The sequence below is a fragment of the Hemitrygon akajei genome, chromosome 13 (assembly GCF_048418815.1).
Source record: "Hemitrygon akajei chromosome 13, sHemAka1.3, whole genome shotgun sequence".
NCBI lineage: Eukaryota > Metazoa > Chordata > Chondrichthyes > Myliobatiformes > Dasyatidae > Hemitrygon > Hemitrygon akajei.
This window is the reverse complement of record NC_133136.1, coordinates 102,818,252-102,835,449: the sequence shown is the minus strand read 5'-3', so window position 1 is coordinate 102,835,449 and position 17,198 is coordinate 102,818,252. Positions and strand designations below refer to the sequence as shown.

Below are 17,198 nucleotides of genomic sequence, written 5' to 3'. Positions count from 1 at the left end.
CCCCCAGAGAAGGAAGGATCCAAAGGGGAGAAAGGGGCCACAGTGGTTAACAAAGGAAGTCAGAGATTGCATAGCATTAAAAAAAAGGAAGTATGACAGAGCTGAGGTGAGTGGGAGGTCAGATGATTGGGAAATTTTTAAGGAACAACAGAACTTAACTAAAAAGGTAATACGGGGAGAAAAAAATGAGGTACGAACACAAGCTAGCCAGGAATATAAAGGAAGATAGCAAAAGCTTTTTTAGGTATGTGAAGAGAAAGAAGATAGTTAAGAACAATGTTGGGCCCTTGAAGAATGAATTGGGTGAAATTGTTATGGGAAACAGAGAAATGGCAGAAGAATTTAATGAGTACTTTAGATCTGTTTTCACTAAGGAAGACACAAGCAATCTCCCAGATGTATGGATGGGCCAAGGACATAGGGTAACAGAGGAAATGAAACAGATTGACATTAGGAAGGAAACGGTGATGGGACTGAAGGCTGACAAATCCCCAGGTCCAGATGGTCTGCATCCTAGGGTACTAAAGGAGGTGGCCCTGGAAATTGCAGATGCATTGGTAATCATTTTCCAATGTTCCTTAGATTCAGGATCAGTTCCGAGGATTGGAGAATGGCTAATGTTATCCCACTTTTTAAGAAAGGAGGGAGGGAGAAAACTGAGTACTATCAACCTGTCAGCCTAACATCAGTAGTGGGGAAGATGCTAAAGTCCATTATTAAAGATGGAATAGTGGCATATCTAGATAGCAGTGATAGGATTCGGCCGAGCCAGCATGGATTTACCAAGGGTAAATCATGCTTGACTAATCTGTTGGAGTTTTTCGAGGATGTAACCAGGAAGTTAGACAAGGGAGATCCAATGGATGTAGTGTACCTCGATTTTCAGAAGGCATTTGATAAGGTCCCACATAGGAGATTGGTGGGTAAAATCAAAGCTCATGGCATTGGGGGGAAGACATTGACATGGATAGAAAACTGGTTGGCAGATAGAAAGCAAAGGGTAGCGGTGAATGGGTGTTTCTCGGAATGGCAGGTGGTGACTAGTGGGGTGCCACAGGGCTCAGTATTGGGACCACAGCTGTTTACGATTTACGTCAACAATTTAGATGAAGGCATTGTGAATAACATCATCAAGTTTGCTGATGATACTAAGCTGGGTGGCAGTGTGACATGTGATGAAGATGTTAGGAGAATTCAGGGTGACTTGGATAGGCTGGGTGAGTAGGCAGATACTTGGCAGATGACGTTTAATGTGAATATGTGTGAGATTATCCACTTTGGGAGTAAGAACAGGAAGGCAGATTATTATCTGAGCGGTGTAGAGTTAGGTAAGGGAGAAATACAATGAGATCTAGGAGTCCTTGTTCATTGGTCACTGAAGGTGAATGAGCAAGTGCAGCAGGCAGTGAAGAAGGCTAATGGAATGTTGGCCTTTATTACAAAGGGAATTGAGTACAAGAGCAAGGAAATCCTCTTGCATTTGTACAGGGCCCTGGTGAGACCACACCTGGAGTATTGTGTACAGTTTTGGTCTCCAGGGTTAAGGAAGGACATCCTGGCTGTAGAGGAAGTGCAGCATAGATTCACAAGGTTAATTCCTGGGATGTCAGGACTGTCTTACGCAGAGAGGTTAGAGAGACTGGGCTTGTACACGCTGGAATTAAGGAGATTGAGAGGGGATCTGATTGAAAGATATAAGATTATTAAAGGATTGGACAAGATAGAGGCAGGAAATATGTTCCAGATGCTGGGAGAGTCCAGTACCAGAGGGCATGGTTTGAGAATAAGGGGTAGGTCATTTAGGACAGAGTTAAGGAAAAACTTCTTCTCCCAGAGAGTTGTGGGGGTCTGGAATGCACTGCTTCGGAAGGCAGTGGAGGCCAATTCTCTGGATGCTTTCAAGAAGGAGCTAGATAGGTATCTTATGGATAGGGGAATCAAGGGATATGGGGACAAGGCAGGAACCGGGTATTGATAGTAGATGATCAGCCAAGATCTCAAAATGGCGGTGCAGGCTCGAAGGGCTGAATGGTCTACTTCTGCACCTATTGTCTATTGTCTATAATAATCTGGTCAGATCTTGCAATATTGTCCAATTTGTCCCACACCAGTTTCACACAGTGCATCAAATGTTTTCAGTCACATATAAACCCAATCTATACACAATATATCCTATCACTCGTATGTGGGACTGGTGGAGACATTGGGGAAGCGTTCAATAAATTCCAGGGAATCATCAAGTTTAAAACTTTTGGTTTAGAAGTTTAACTGAGTATGTGTATATTTTGCATTGAATGCTGAGGTGTTGGTTTAGCTGGTGTCTGTACTCGTGTCTGTTCTCAATGGTATTGTAGCAGATGCTGGTGTCTGAAGAGTGAAGATTTCAGGCACCAATCAGGTAAGACTTAGGTTGGTCAATTAGCCAAGTGGAATGATCTGGTGAGTGAAGACAACGTAGTGAAAAGGCAGTAAGTTTTAAATGGAACTGAAATGTACTTGTTCAATCAATGCAGTTATTATTGTTACCTTCTAGGAAAAGAAGGCTGCATGCATCTTGAATCTACAGATATTGAAGCTTTAATCAGTTCTGCCCCTTGAAATGTGGAGCCGTGATAAATTTTGAAACATTATGTTATTATACATTCCCATCACTGCAGCACGGAACAACATATAAATGCCTGTCTCAATTTCTTGTCACATGGATAACAAGACTTCAAAGATGGAGAATAGTAAAAATAAACTTAGTTATCACGTTCTTTTATTTCCAGGCATCCGATGCCAATTCTACCAATGATAAAATAAGAAAATATAAATGTCTCACTCTGATACAATGTATAATTTCATTAGCTCATTTCTCATTAGATCATTGTTGTCCTTTTTCTTACTGGGAACCATTTTGATGAATACCAGATTGTGCTGGAGGGGAGTCAATAATCCAGATTTGTGACCAACAAAGTAAACATGAATTCATCTTTAAGGATCATCCATGGTTGACCAAAGGTGTCCTGATTCAAGTTGGTGAAGAACAAACAATATCAGATGGAATCAGGTCAATCTCACAGCATGAAAGAATTGATCACCACTGGAATTATCATTCCCTGTGTAGCCATCTGTCTAACATGTCAAACTCTGCCTTTGCTTTGCCAAGTCCATGAAGGCACAAGAAGTGGTAGTGGGAGAAATGCATATGGTCCTTCATACCTGTTCTGTTCATCAGTGAGATCAATGCTGATCTGATGTTTATGTGCATGGTGGATAACTCCCCAGTTAAGTTTTGTAACTTCAAAACACTAAATTATTTCAAATAAAGACACAGGAGTCCACGAATATAGCTCTACTTTGAATTTACTTTAAGTGAGACGCTCACGTATCATGTGGTAGCATTATGATGAATGCTGTTAACATATTTTTGCATATGATCAATAATTAGATATTTAAACAAAGAAGAATGCTTAAATGCTTAATCCTCCAATACATATACATGATTGTTCAAGTATCAAATACACAATATCCACTATTGGGGGTAAACCCTTCTCAGCATCTGCTCTATCAAGTCCACTCAGAATCTGATAGTTTCAATGAAATCAATCTCATTCTTCTTTCTAAACTCTGTGTTTTTATTACCATGATATTAATCAGAATCAAAATCATGTTTAGAATCACTGACCTTCAGTATATTGTGAAATTTGTTTTAACAGTATAGTGCAATACATAAAAAACAGTAGATTACAAAAAGAAATACACACACACACACACATTCTCTCTCTCTCTCTCTCTCTCTCTCTTTGGCTGTCCATCGAAATCCGATGACGATGTCCACTCCTTTAACGGTGAGATCTTTGATGACTATACAGTCCTATCCTGGACCCACAAGTTCTATTGCAGGTGGGACATGTAGATGTGGTAGTGATAGCAGCCATGGCTGCATTTTTCCTGGCTCTCTTCTGCTCTCTTCTGGTTGTTCTTTCCATCTCCAGAATACGAACCCCGTCCCCACACAGCTGTCGCCAAGTGTTACGGTCAGCAGCAACATCCTCCAGGTCCTCAGGTCTGATCTTGCACTTCCTTAAAGCATTCTTCATCTGATCCTTATAGCGCTTCTTCACCCTCCAGCTGAGCATCGACCATGATGTAGCTGGCCGGATAATACTCTGCAAGGTAGCCAACATGGGGGCATAAGCGCACACACATGCACGCGCACGCACGCACACACACGCGCACACACACACACACACACACACACACACACACACACACACACACACACACACACACACACACACACACACACACACACATAATATTTATTTAAATAAAATAGGTAATTGGTGCAAAAAGAAAGCAATTGTTATGACATTAAAACATCTTAGAAAGCCATCACTAAATTCCTTCTACATTTACAGCAGATTATTGTACAGGTGTCCCCCCCCCCCCGCTTTATGAATGTTCGCTTTATGCCGCTTCGCTTTTGCAAAAGACCTACATTAGTAACCCATTTTCACATTACCAAGTGGATTTCCACTTTTACAAAAAAAAAATTTCCATGTAAATTAATGGTTCTTCACTTTATGCCATTTTGGCTTAAGAAAGGTTTCATAGGAACGCTCTACCTTTGTAAAGGGGGGGACACCTGTAATCCTTTGTACAGTTTGAGCACAAAAAGTCACAATATAGAGAGTAACGTGAAAAGTAAAAGCTATTTCCAGAAAAATTGGATCTTCATATTTTCAGAATAATAGCACATTTCACAGTGAAAAATATATCGAAACACTCTTGCTATGATTTTCTGTGTTGAATTCATGGTTAAATAAGGTTAGGTGGATTTAGATTATATTGACAATTAATACTTTGATATAAACATCAGAGCTATCTGCATTTACCTCAGTAGCCTTGCCCCATTCTTTTGACTTAATGGCATTAACTATAATGGATCAATTGCTGTTCTTGTTTTAACAATGAATGAAAATAATTGATTGTTATAACTTTTAAGTGTTGGTTTAATTTTACATGATCTCTTTCATGTTGTTCGCTGTTTCCCACTCTCAAGCTCTTCAGCACCTGGTTCAGTCGGAGCTGTGGGTTATGCAACTAATTAAGTATTCCTGTGGGATGGTTTTGATTGAGCCATGCCGAGAGTTGTGATCAGTGATCTGTGATGGTGATATCCTGCTTGACTCACCTTAACTGCTCCTTGACAGGAAAAAGATATCTCAACATCTTCACCTGTTCCTTTAAACTATGTAATGTTTTGCTAACCTGCTGAGAGTTACATATGGTTTTATTTTAGATTTCCGGAATCTGCAGGTTTTATTTTTGATTTACAGGATATTTTAATGCACTTTTGCCAGCCACAGTTAATGACCGTGAATTGTCAATGTTGACAGTTATTAATAAAGTGGTATTAATAATGTATATTGTAGTTTCCTTTGTTTGATTTTTACCACTCATATGAAGTCGCAGGCCATCATCTTCAGCTCATTTCTCTTGAATCGCAATCTGAATTATCCTGTGATTCTGAAATGAAACCTGGATGTAAACATTGTATAAGAGGCTTCAGGCAGAGTTCGGTGGCAAAGAGATTATGGAGAAGGAGTTCATACTGTAGCTAAAATGAGTTCTGTGGTGTGGAGCATGCTCTGGGATTTGCAGACACTGGGGGGTGAGGCAATGAGTGTTTGCTCTGTTGCAACTGAGTGAGGTTGGCAGAACAAATATTTAAAATGCGAACTCTGAGGATGGATAAGAAGTAAGAATGATTCCAAGTCTGGGACCAATGCAGCAACGTGCATATTCTTCACAGAAAGTGTGGATATATCCAATATTGGAAATACCTGTGCATTTCCAAATCTGCAGCATTCAGGTGAACAGAGACATGCTGTAGTGTGCAGATTAAGAGTGGGGGAGATTTGCTTGGAAACCGCAGGTATAAATTCCATCTTGTTCTCCTGATCTGCAGAATTTCCAAGCCTGTGAGAAGTAAATTAGATTTCTGGAACATGGAAGGAAACAGTTGGTTCATTTTGCACCACTCTGTGCAAAAAGTGAATTATACATTTTTCTCATTGTGCAGAACAGAATCAACATCTATATTGACAGATAATCTAACTGCAGTTCTACACCACACACATGCTGAAATGTAAAGCTACAGAAGTGAAAGTGGATCTGAATTGGGAGCAGGGAAATTCCCTACTTCAGGCGTCAGTGTTTGGCAGAGTTCCTTGCAAGAGGTTATGCAAATGAGAGAAGAGAATTCCCATAAATAGGGGCTCACTGGATGTCTGAGTGTAAAGGTGATTCTGCAGAGACCTGCTGCATTGAACATACGATCCTTCAGCAGACATCTCTTCAGCAGTACCAAGTGGAAGATGGAGAGAACAGCCACTGTAACCATCCTCATCCTCCTTCTGTGTGCCATTGCTGCACAGGGTATGTTGAAATGTCTGAACTGGAGCTTTATTCAAGTGATGTACATATCTTGTGGTTCCTGTATAGATTACAATGTTAGAGAGCAATTAAAGTGCGGAATATTTAAATACCTGTAACTGTAAATTGCGTGAGCATCAGATTTATATAAGATTAATCCATGCAGCTCTACTGCAACATTTGAGAGTGAGATGTGCAAGCTCCTCTCTGGTCATGCTTTGATGAAACAAAAATGCTGGAGGAATATCAGCAAGTTTTACAGGCTTTGCTCTCCCTGAAGCAACAATGAAATCTAAGTGAATATAATCTCTCCTCAGGTGTTCCGATTCCAGGAGAGGAAGGACGGTGCAAATGCGTTCAGACCAGCTTCGATATTATTCATCCGAAGTCCATCAGGAGCTTGAAATACATTCCCAGTGGATCGCACTGTGAGAGAGCAGAGATAATGTGAGTAAAGCAGCCAGATTATCACCTTTAACTTTATTCCTTTACTGATGTTTGTTTCATAAACTGTGCACTTCAAGAGGAGACATACCATTTCTGCAAATTAAATTTGAATGACTCTTTCTTTCCACAGTGTCACCCTGAAAAATGAGAAGAAAGTGTGTGTGGATCCTGATGCCAAGTGGTTGCAGGCTCTCTTAACAGCCATGAAAGGTCAGTGTTTGGCATTTGCCAAAATTCAGACTTTACCTGTTAAGTAACGTAGATGTAATGAATTATTTTTGCTGTGTGACTCTGGTCCTTCATAGTGGAGGGTGCTGTCTGCTCCTCACTGTCGTTCCAGCCGTAACCTGGAATGACAGCGAACTCTTTCACAATGTTTGCTGAGAGAGCTGATCCTCTCACAACTGTGGTAGGGACCAGGAAGTAGAGATTGAAAAATGTGTGTTTGAAGATGACAACTCAGGTCAATATAGTAGATAATGAACTGTTGATGCCAGGGACAATAGCAATGTTAATGCCAAGATAGTTATTAGTACTTTTACCTTGGCACAAATGCTAATGCCTTGGTATCTGCTTGCATAGTGTACCTTTGGGCAAAGTTAGGAATGAACTTGAACGGAGTACGATGCAGTTTGGTTAATGCCTTTTGCAATATCAATGAGATGTGAGCAAGTTTCCAAGGCATCTTTTTGTGGAAAGTCAGTTTGAAAGTTCTTTTAATTTTGTTGCTTTAGACACTATATGCTGAATCACTGTGGGTAATGATACAATTTATTCAATTATTTTACAGGTGAGAAACAAAATAAATAAAAAAACTGAAGCTGTAAAATGAGGGAATCAATTCCATCTCTGGATTATCCAATAGGGAATGATGGAAGCTCAGCTCCGGGTGTTAACTCTGTGATGTCACCATCCAGTGGTTCATTCCAGTGTCTCCTCTTCATTGTCTTCTGAGAGTGATCTTGGAGTTCCTCCCTGTCACATGACATGTCTAAAGCCTGCTGTGCTATCTGTTTACATTTGATGATTCCATCTGATGTTTGTATTAAGCTTTGTGCAAATTCAATGTTTTTTGTGCCATTTATGATAATTAAAGTAAATTCTGTGATCTGTAAACCTGTGGAAAAGTGTAAATGAGTCCGGAGTCATTTGCTAAGACTTAATTTTAGCTGTGAGGTTGGGAGATGATGGTGATGAAAAAATAAATCTGTTGATTAATTTCCAAGACGACAGTGCTAAAATGATCTCAGGCCACAAGGGATGCCAGCGATGGGGTGCTGGACTGTGCTCTCTCCCATCCCTGAAATTAAAGCAGGAGGACCCATGGGATTGTTTGCAATGATTCCCACTCCAACCTTCCCCTTTCCTGCTTAAATACTGTTCAGGATCAGTGATATACTGGATGAAAATACTTTTGACCAAATGTGTTTGTTCTAATTTGAGTGAAGCATTCTTATGTTGAAATATCAGAACAAATGCTTGAAAATCACTTTGTGCTTTTTTACTGCAACACTGTTCACTGTGTCAGATTTTAGGATCTATCCAAAACGTGTTGAAGTAAATGCTCCACAGATGTAGTTTTAATGTGAAGTACCTACATTTTAGTGCTGCTAATAGACTGATAATCACTGGAAGAAATGAGACTTTTAAATGAGAATGAAGTCTATAAGACCTTATGGTCTTATGGTCTATATGGTGATAGAAATATTTTGTCTTGAGGGAGCTTTTACTGGACTGGATTCTGTTTATCATCCATGTAGTCTGGACATTTGATATATATGAATGAATTTTTGAGCATTCCTGAGAGGTTAAAATAAATTATATTTTCCATGAAGAATTTGCTGTCGGTGCTTTTTAATTTTCAGTATATAGTCCTGTGCATCTCCATTTAATAAATGAACTAACTAAAGAGCAATGGGTCAAGGGCCAAATTTACACAATGTCAGTGGGATCTTAGAGAGTTTTACAAATGTCTGTTTAAATCTAATGTCTTATGCGACTAGAATTAAGAAAATGGGGTGTTAAGATAGACCTAAGTGAGGATGGTTAGGACCCGATGTTGGAATATCCGAGTCATGATACAAGACTGAAATGCAGACAGGATTTCAAACCGGATGCTCAACAAGAATCTGAAGTACAGCTGACAACTGAGCACTGAACTCTGGTTCAGGTGCACTTTAAATATTAAAATCCTGTCACCAAAAGGTGGTTGCCAATTAGCGGGGTGGGTCTGAATCTTTAAGGAGACCATGCCAGCTGTTGAATTTCTGGAGAGTTAGAGCATATAAACCTCAGAGGTTGACGTGGTTGGATGCATGTCATAACAGACATAATTTTAAGGGATAATTATTATAAACACTATGTACAATGTGTCCATATGGTTTTACTCAAGTTTGCCTCATGACTCTCTGTACATTTAACTTAAATGCTGGCAAGTTTAAATTGCTGAGCCCATCGTTGGTAAAATCACACTGGGCTAGTTGTGACCCCTGCCTTGGAAACATGATATTGGTCTTTCAGGGTTTATGAGATTGTCTTGGTTAAAGGATGATTTCTTAGCAGAATCTGGGTCTGGAGGATGGGCCACAAGTGGTGGATGTTTGGAACTCTCTCCCACAAGTAGTCAACTGCACAGAGAGAATGTTACTGAATTCTGGAATAGTTGAGAAAAGCAAAAATAATTTGTCAGGGTAATTTACACACTTTTATCATTGTAACTTAACACAGGCACACTGGTTGTACTATGCAATTAACATCAAAGCAGAAACTGAAATTTTGGACCTTGAGCAGCCAGGAAGAGATGAAGAATGGATTTAGGAGAGCCAGAAAAGAACATGAGGACTTATTGAGTAAGATTAATAAAAAAACCCAAGGCATTCTACGCATACTATATAGAAGAACAGGAGGACGACTAGCTTAATGTAGGGCCGATCAGGGATAAAAGAAGAAACATGAATTTGAAGGTGGCAATGACTACTTTGTTTCACTATTCACCAGTGGGAGGGACCTTCACAAATGGTGAGGTGATGCACCATCAATAACTCTCGGAGATGGGAGGCAAACGATAGGCTTTTATTATCAGCAAAAGTGACCACAACATCTTGGAGACTGAGGGAGGAGCAGTGCCTCCAATCGCCTTTATACAGGGGTCTGTGGGAGGAGCCACAGGAGCAGTCAGCAGAGGGGCGTGTCCAGACAGATATACATAGTTTACCACATTCACCCCCCCCCCCCCCTTTGTTTTAAAAGAGAGTCCCCATGTGGCGAAGTTTCTTACAAGTATATTTACAGGTTAAGTCTATCAGGTGGTCGAATCTGTCGCTGTGATCTACGTAGCACCGGCTGTGATTGCACAGGTGCCGGTGGTGGTGATTGCACAGATGCCGGTGGTGATTGCACTGGAGACGGTGGTGATTGCACCGGTGACGGTGGTGATTGCACAGGTGCCGGTGGTGATTGCACCGGTGACGGTGGTGATTGCACAGGTGCCGGTGGTGATTGCACAGATGCCGGTGGTGATTGCACTGGAGACGGTGGTGATTGCACCGGTGACGGTGGTGATTGCACAGGTGCCGGTGGTGGTGATTGCACAGATGCCGGTGGTGATTGCACCGGAGACGGTGGTGATTGCACCGGTGACGGTGGTGATTGCACAGATGCCGGTGGTGATTGCACCGGAGACGGTGGTGATTGCACCGGTGCCGGTGGTGATTGCACCGGTGGACGGTGGTGATTGCACAGGTGCCGGTGGTGATTGCACCGGTGACGGTGGTGATTGCACAGGTGCCGGTGGTGATTGCACCGGTGACGGTGGTGATTGCACAGGTGACGGTGGTGATTGCACAGGTGCCGGTGGTGATTGCACCGGTGACGGTGGTCGTGCTGGCTCCGGCCTGACTTGAGGTGTCAGCCCACTAGGCGTCAGTGATCCCTCATGCGTCTGCGAGGCGCCTGGTATGGGAGTGTCGTGAGGAGTCTGTGTAAGGCTTGGTGTGTGCGGTGTCTCGTGGGTATACACCTCGGTGGGTACGGGCTTCATAGTCACCGTGGAGTGTTTGGGGTAGGGGTCTGGTGCTCCTGCGGGTGCCAGGTTGTGGACAGAGACCGTGTCCTCCACCCATCAGGTAAGACCACGTAGGCATACTGGGGGTTCGCATGAAGTAGGTGAACCCTCTCGACCATCGGGAGTATTTATTGCTCCTCGCATGTTTCCGGAGCAGCACTGGCCCTGGGATGTCAGCCAAGTCGGTAGGGTGGCCCCAGTGGCAGACTTCCTGAGAAAAGAAAAGAGTCGCTCATGAGGGGTGGCATTGGTGACGTACATAACAGAGAGCGGATGGAGTGGAGTGCCTCGGGGAGGACCTCCTGCCAACTAGAGACCAGCAATCCTTTGACCTAAGGGCTAAGAGTGTGGCCTTCCACACAGTGGCATTCTCCCTGTCCACCTGTCCATTTCCCCGGGGATTATAGCTCGTGGTCCTACTAGTAGCAATGCCCCTAGCCAGCAGGTACTGGCGCAGCTCGTCACTCATAAACGAGGACCCTCTATCACTGTGGATATAGCAGGGGTATCCGAACAGAGTGAAGAGCTGGTGCAGGGCTTTTGTGACGGACGTGGCAATGGTATCGGGGCAGGGGATGGCAAAGGGGAACCACGGGTACTCGTTGATTATGTTGAGAAAATAGACATTGCGGTCGGTGGAAGGAAGGGGGCCCTTAAAGTCGACACTCAGTTGCTCAAAGGGGCAGGTGGCCTTGATAAGTTGTGCCTTGTCAGGACGGTAGAAGTGCGGTTTGCACTCAGCGCAGACCTGGCGGTCCCTGGTCATCGTCCTGATTTCCTCAAGGGTGTAAGGCAGGTTCCGGGCTTTCACAAAATGGTAAAGTTGGGTGACCCCTGGGTGGCAAAGATCTGCATGGAGGGCGTATAGCTGGTCGAGCTGCGCGCTGGCACACGCTCCCCGGGATAGGGCATCAGGGGGCTCATTGAGCCTTCCAGGCCCGGTACAGGATGTCATAGTTGTAGGTGGAGAGTTCGATTCTCCACCTCAAAATTTTATCATTTTTGATTTTGCCCTGCTGTTGGTTGCTGAACATGAACACAACTGAGCGCTGGTCGGTCAGTAAGGTGAACCTTTTGCCGGCGAGATAGTGCCTCCAGTGCCTAATTGCTTCCACTATGGCCTGGGCTTCTTTCTCCACCGTGGAGGTGCCGAATTTCAGGGCCTTGAAGGGTACGAGAGAAGAATGCTACTGGCCTGCCTGCCTGATTGAGGGTAGCAGCCAGCGCGAAGTTGGAGGCGTCACTCTCTACTTGGAAGGGAATGGTCTCGTCCACCGCATGCATCGTTGCTTTGGCAATGTCCCCTTTAATGCGGCTGAAGGCCGCATGGGCCTCGGCTGAGAGGGGAAATGCGGTGGACTTGACCAGGGGGCGGGCCTTGTCTGCGTAGTGAGGGACCCATTGGGCGTAATAGGAAAAGATGCCCAGGCACCGTTTGAGGGCTCTGAGGGTTGGTGGGAAGAGGGAGTTCCAACAGGGGGTGCATACGGTCGGGATCAGGGCCAATGACCCCGTTCTCCACGACATACTCAAGGATAGCAAGTCGGGTGGTTCTGAATACACACTTGTCCCTATTATAGGTAAGGTTAAGAGCTTTGGCCGCTTGGAAAAATCATTGGAGGTTGGTGTCGTGATCCTGCCAGTCGTGACCACAGATGGTGATGTTATCCAGATATGGGAACGTGGCCTTCAGTTGCCACTGGTCCACCATCTGGTCCATTTCGCTCTGGAAGACAGAAACACCATTCGTGACACCGAATGGGATGCGCAGGAAGTGATAGAGCCTGCCGTCCGCCTCGAAGGCGATGTAGGGGCGGTCCTCCGGGCGGATGGGGAGCTGATGGTAAGTGGATTTTAGGTCTATGGTCGAGTACACCTTGTACTGAGCTATCTGGTTGACCATATCCGCAATACGGGGTAGGGGGTACGCGTCAAGCTGCGTGAACCTATTGATGGTCTGACTATAGTCCACGACCATCCTATTTTTCTGCCCAGTCCGAACAACAACCACCTGGGCCTCCAAGGACTTGTGCTTGGCTCAATGATCCCCTCCCTGAGCAGCCGCTGCACCTCTGACTTAATGAAGGCCCTGTCCCCCGCGCTGTACCTCCTGCTTTTAGTTGCCACAGGTTTACAGTAGGGGGTCAGGTTGGCGAACAGCGGTGGGGGAGGGATCTTGAGGGTGGAGAGGCTGCGAGTGGTGTCAGTAGCGCGGTTGTCGTCATGGTGTTGGGTGGGATGTGTGGGTCGGTGTGTGTGTCTGGTCAGTGGCGGGGTATATGACAAAGCCCCACAAAACTGAGGATTTCTGACAGTGATTGGTGGGAGGGGCCCATCATATGCCATAGTCACACTTTCGAGGTGGCTCTGGAAGTCGAGCCCCAATAGCACAGGGGCACACAGTTAAGGCATGACCAATAACGCAAAGTCCCGATATTCTGTGCCCTGCACCACCAATGTCGCTACACAACCCACCCGATGTCCGTGGAATGCGACCCAGAAGCCATGGTGACCCTCTGGCTTACCGGCCATGTCACGAGTCTGCAGCGTTGCACCGTGTCCGGGTGAATAAAACTCTCAGTGCTGCCCATGTCAAACAGGCAGCGAGTCCTGTGCCCCTCCACCAGGATGTCCATCATTGACCTTGCAAGCTGGTGTGGAGCGCTTTGGTCGAGGGTCACGGAGGCCAGAGTTGAATCGCCGTCTTGGTGCCCGGTAAGCACCTGTGGGTCGAGGGCGGGGCGAGGTGGCGCCGACAAAGATGGCCGCTCCCATGCCTCGCACGCGGCGGGCAGGCAAGATGGTGAACCCCATGCCTCATACGCAGTGCTGCCCGACCCCGCTCGTGGTTCAGACTTACAGACCTTGGTGAAATGGCCCTTCTTGCTGCAGCTGGAGCAGGTAGCTTCTCGGGCCGGGCAGCGTTTTCGGGGGTGCTTTTCGAGTCTGCAGAAGTAACACTGCGCGGAATTGCGACTGGCAGCAGCCGTGGTCGATACGCCGGAGGGTTGTGGGGACTTCACAGACACGCGACTGGCAGCAGCCATGGTCGATACGCCGGAGGGTTGTGGGGACTTCACAGACACGCGACTGGCAGCAGCTGAGGTTGAGGCCGCTTGATCGCTGAACGTAAGGTAAGATCAGAGTTTTCCAGCAGCCGCTGGCGCACGTACACTGACCTGATCCCCGTAACGAAGGCGTCTCGTACCAGGAGCTCTGCATGCTGTTCGGCCGTCAGTCCCCTGCAGTCGCAGGCCCGCACAAGTGTCTGTAGGGCCCGGACAAACTCAGCGCTCAACTCTCCGGCCCACTGCCGCCGTGTCACTAAGCGATGTCTTGCATAGACGGTGTTCACCGGCCGCAGATAGTGTCTTTTGAGGGGCGTCCAGTGCCCCTTGGTAGGTCAGCAGGTCCCTGATCTAGGGAGTAGACCTGCAGACTGACCCTGGAGAGGAGAATTTTGTGCATCATTGCCGGCTCGGTCACATGAATCTCCTCCAGGTACGATTGGAAGCATGCAAGCCAGAGTTCAAAAGCGATGCTTGGCTTCCAGAGATTGAGGGTCAATGTCCAACCTGTCCGGTCGTAAAATGCTCTCCAGGTTTTAAAATTGCTGCTAATAAAATTGATGCACCATCAGTAACTCTTGGAGACGGGAGGCGAACGATAGGCTTTTATAGCAGCAAAAGTGACCACAACATCCTGGAGACTGAGGGAGGAGCAGTGCCTCCAATTGCCTTTATACAGGGGTCTGTGGGAGGAGCCACAGGAGCAGTCAGCAGAGGGGCGTGTCCAGACAGGTATACGTAGTTCACCACAGTAAGTCCCTGAGATTGAACGAGGTACACCCCTGGTTACTAAGAGAGCAAAAGAAGAGAATGCTGCATCTTTAATGATAATCTTTGCATCCTCACTGGTCACAGGAGTTGTACCAGAGTATTGGAGGGCAAGTAAGTGTTTTTTCCTTTGTTAATGCATAACTCTTGGAATTTTAGACCAGTGAATCTTAGATCAGTGGTGGGAAAATGACTGGAGAATAGTCTTAGAGACAGGATTTACATTTGGGACAGCATAGACTACTTTAGGAGCAGCCATCATGGGTTTGTGAAGGACAGGTAATGTCTCACAAGCTTCACTGAATTCTTCAAGGAAATGACCAAACAAATTCATGAAGACACCAGTATTGTGTTCAAGCAACACACACAAAATGCTGGTGGAACGCAGCAGGCCAGGCAGCATCTATAAGGAGAACCGCTGTCAACGTTTCAGGCCGAGACCCTTCGTCAGGACTAAATGAAAGGAAAGATAGTAAGAGATTTGAAAGTAGTGGGGAGAGGGGGAAATGCGAAATGATGGGAGAAGACCGGAGGGGGTGGGATGAAGCTAAGAGCTGGAAAGGTGATTGGCAAAAGTGATACAGAGCTAGAGAAGGGAGGCCTAGGGAGAAGGGGGAGGGGAGCACCAGAGGTTGATGGAGAGCAGGCAAAGAGTGATTGTGAGAGGGACAGAGAAAGAGGTATAAAAGGAAAAAATAATAAATAAATGATTAAGGGATAGGGTAAGAAGGGGAGGAGGAGCATTAACGGAAGTTAGAGAAATCAGTGTTCATGCCATCAGGTTGGAGGCTACCCAGCTGGAATATAAAGTGTTGTTCGTCCAACCTGAGTGTGGCTTCACCTTGACAGTAGAAGAGGCCATGGATAGACATATCAGAATGGGAATGGGACGTGGAATTAAAATGTGTGGCCACTGGGAGATCCTGCTTTCTCTGGCGGACAGAGCATAGGTAAACCTGTCAGAGTTGTGCGAGCTTCTGAATGCAGCAGTTGACCATGTCTGCATGTTTTTATGCATTGAGTTGCTGCCACATGATTGGCTAATTGGATATTTGCATGAATGAGCAGGTGCTCGGATGTACCTAATAAAGTGGACTCTGTGTGTATCGTCTCTGGTTGTTTGTTTGTAAGACTAGCCAGGACAAGTTGAGCAATACTTCACATCTACTTCTAAAAAAATTTTTTGGACAGCTTTTCTGTAAAATTCAGAATCAGTTTTTTATGACCTTAGTCTTTCATTTAAAGAAAGCTTTTGGTATGCTGGCCTTTATAAATCAGAGCATTGAGTTTAGGAGTTGGGATGTAATGTTAAAATTGTACAAGGCATTGGTAAGGCCGAATTTGGAGTATTGTGTACAGTTCTGGTCACCGAATTATAGGAAAGATGTCAACAAAATAGAGAGAGTACAGAGAAGATTTACTAGAATGTTACCTGGGTTTCAGCACCTAAGTTACAGGGAAAGGTTGAACAAGTTAGGTCTTTATTCTTTGGAGCATAGAAGGTAGAGGGGGGACTTGATAGAGGTATTTAAAATAATGAGGGGGTTAGATAGAGTTGATGTGGATAGACTTTTTCCATTGAGAGTAGGGGAGATTCAAACAAGAGGACATGAGTTGTTTGTTAAGGGGCAAAAGTTTAGGGGTAACATGAGGGGGAACTTCTTTACTCACAGAGTGGTAGCTGTGTGTAACGAGCTTCCATTAGAAGTGGTAGAGGCAGGTTCGGTATTGTCATTTAAAGTAAAATTGGATAGGTATATGGACAGGAAAGGAATGGAGGGTTATGGGCTGAGTGCAGGTAGGTGGGACTAGGTCAGAGTAAGCGTTCAGCACAGACTAGAAGGGCCAAGATAGCCTGTTTCTGTGCTATAATTGTTATATGGTTATATGTTATAGCGGAGGCCATAGATTGACATATCGGAATGGGAATGGGACGTGGAATTAAAATGTGTGGCCACTGGGAGATCCTGCTTTCTCTGGCGGACCGAGCGTAGGTGTTCAGTGAAATGGTTCTCCCAGTCTGCATCAGGTCTCACCAATATATAAAAGGCCACACCGGGAGCACCGGATGCAGTATACCACACCAGCCGACTCACAGGTGAAGTGTCCGCCTCACCTGGAAGGACTGTCTGGGGCCCTGAATGGTGGTGAGGAGGAAGTGTAAGGGCAGGTGTAGCACTTGTTCCGTTTACAAGGATAAGTGCCAGGAGGGAGATCGGTGGGAAGGGATGGGGGGACGAGTGGACAAGGGAGTCACATAGGGAGCGATCCCTGTGGAAAGCAGAAAGGAGGAGAGGGAAAGATGAGCTTGGTGGTAGGATCCCGTTGGAGGTGACGGAAGTTATGGAGAATTCTGTTCATTTCTGATTTCATTATAGTGAGGATGGGAAGCTTTAGAGAGGCTGCAGAGGAGATGATGACTGGATCAG

At 45.2% G+C, this 17,198-nt stretch overlaps 1 protein-coding gene across 2 annotated transcripts in view; it reads left to right on the top strand.

The window, feature by feature from the left end:
- The first annotated feature begins 6,274 nt into the window (after positions 1–6,274).
- Positions 6,275–17,198, top strand: part of LOC140738089 (interleukin-8-like) — a 43,336-nt gene continuing 32,412 nt past the window's right edge. The window contains exons 1-4 of one of the 2 annotated variants that reach the window (XM_073065189.1): positions 6,275–6,426; positions 6,741–6,870; positions 7,001–7,080; positions 7,661–8,532. In XM_073065189.1, coding sequence (XP_072921290.1) covers positions 6,366–6,426; positions 6,741–6,870; positions 7,001–7,080; positions 7,661–7,680 — 291 coding nt within the window. In that variant the 5' untranslated portion in view covers positions 6,275–6,365 and the 3' untranslated portion in view covers positions 7,681–8,532. Of the gene's footprint in view, positions 6,427–6,740; positions 6,871–7,000; positions 7,081–7,660; positions 8,533–17,198 lie in introns of those variants that run through there. The other variant, XM_073065188.1, reaches the window with a different exon arrangement.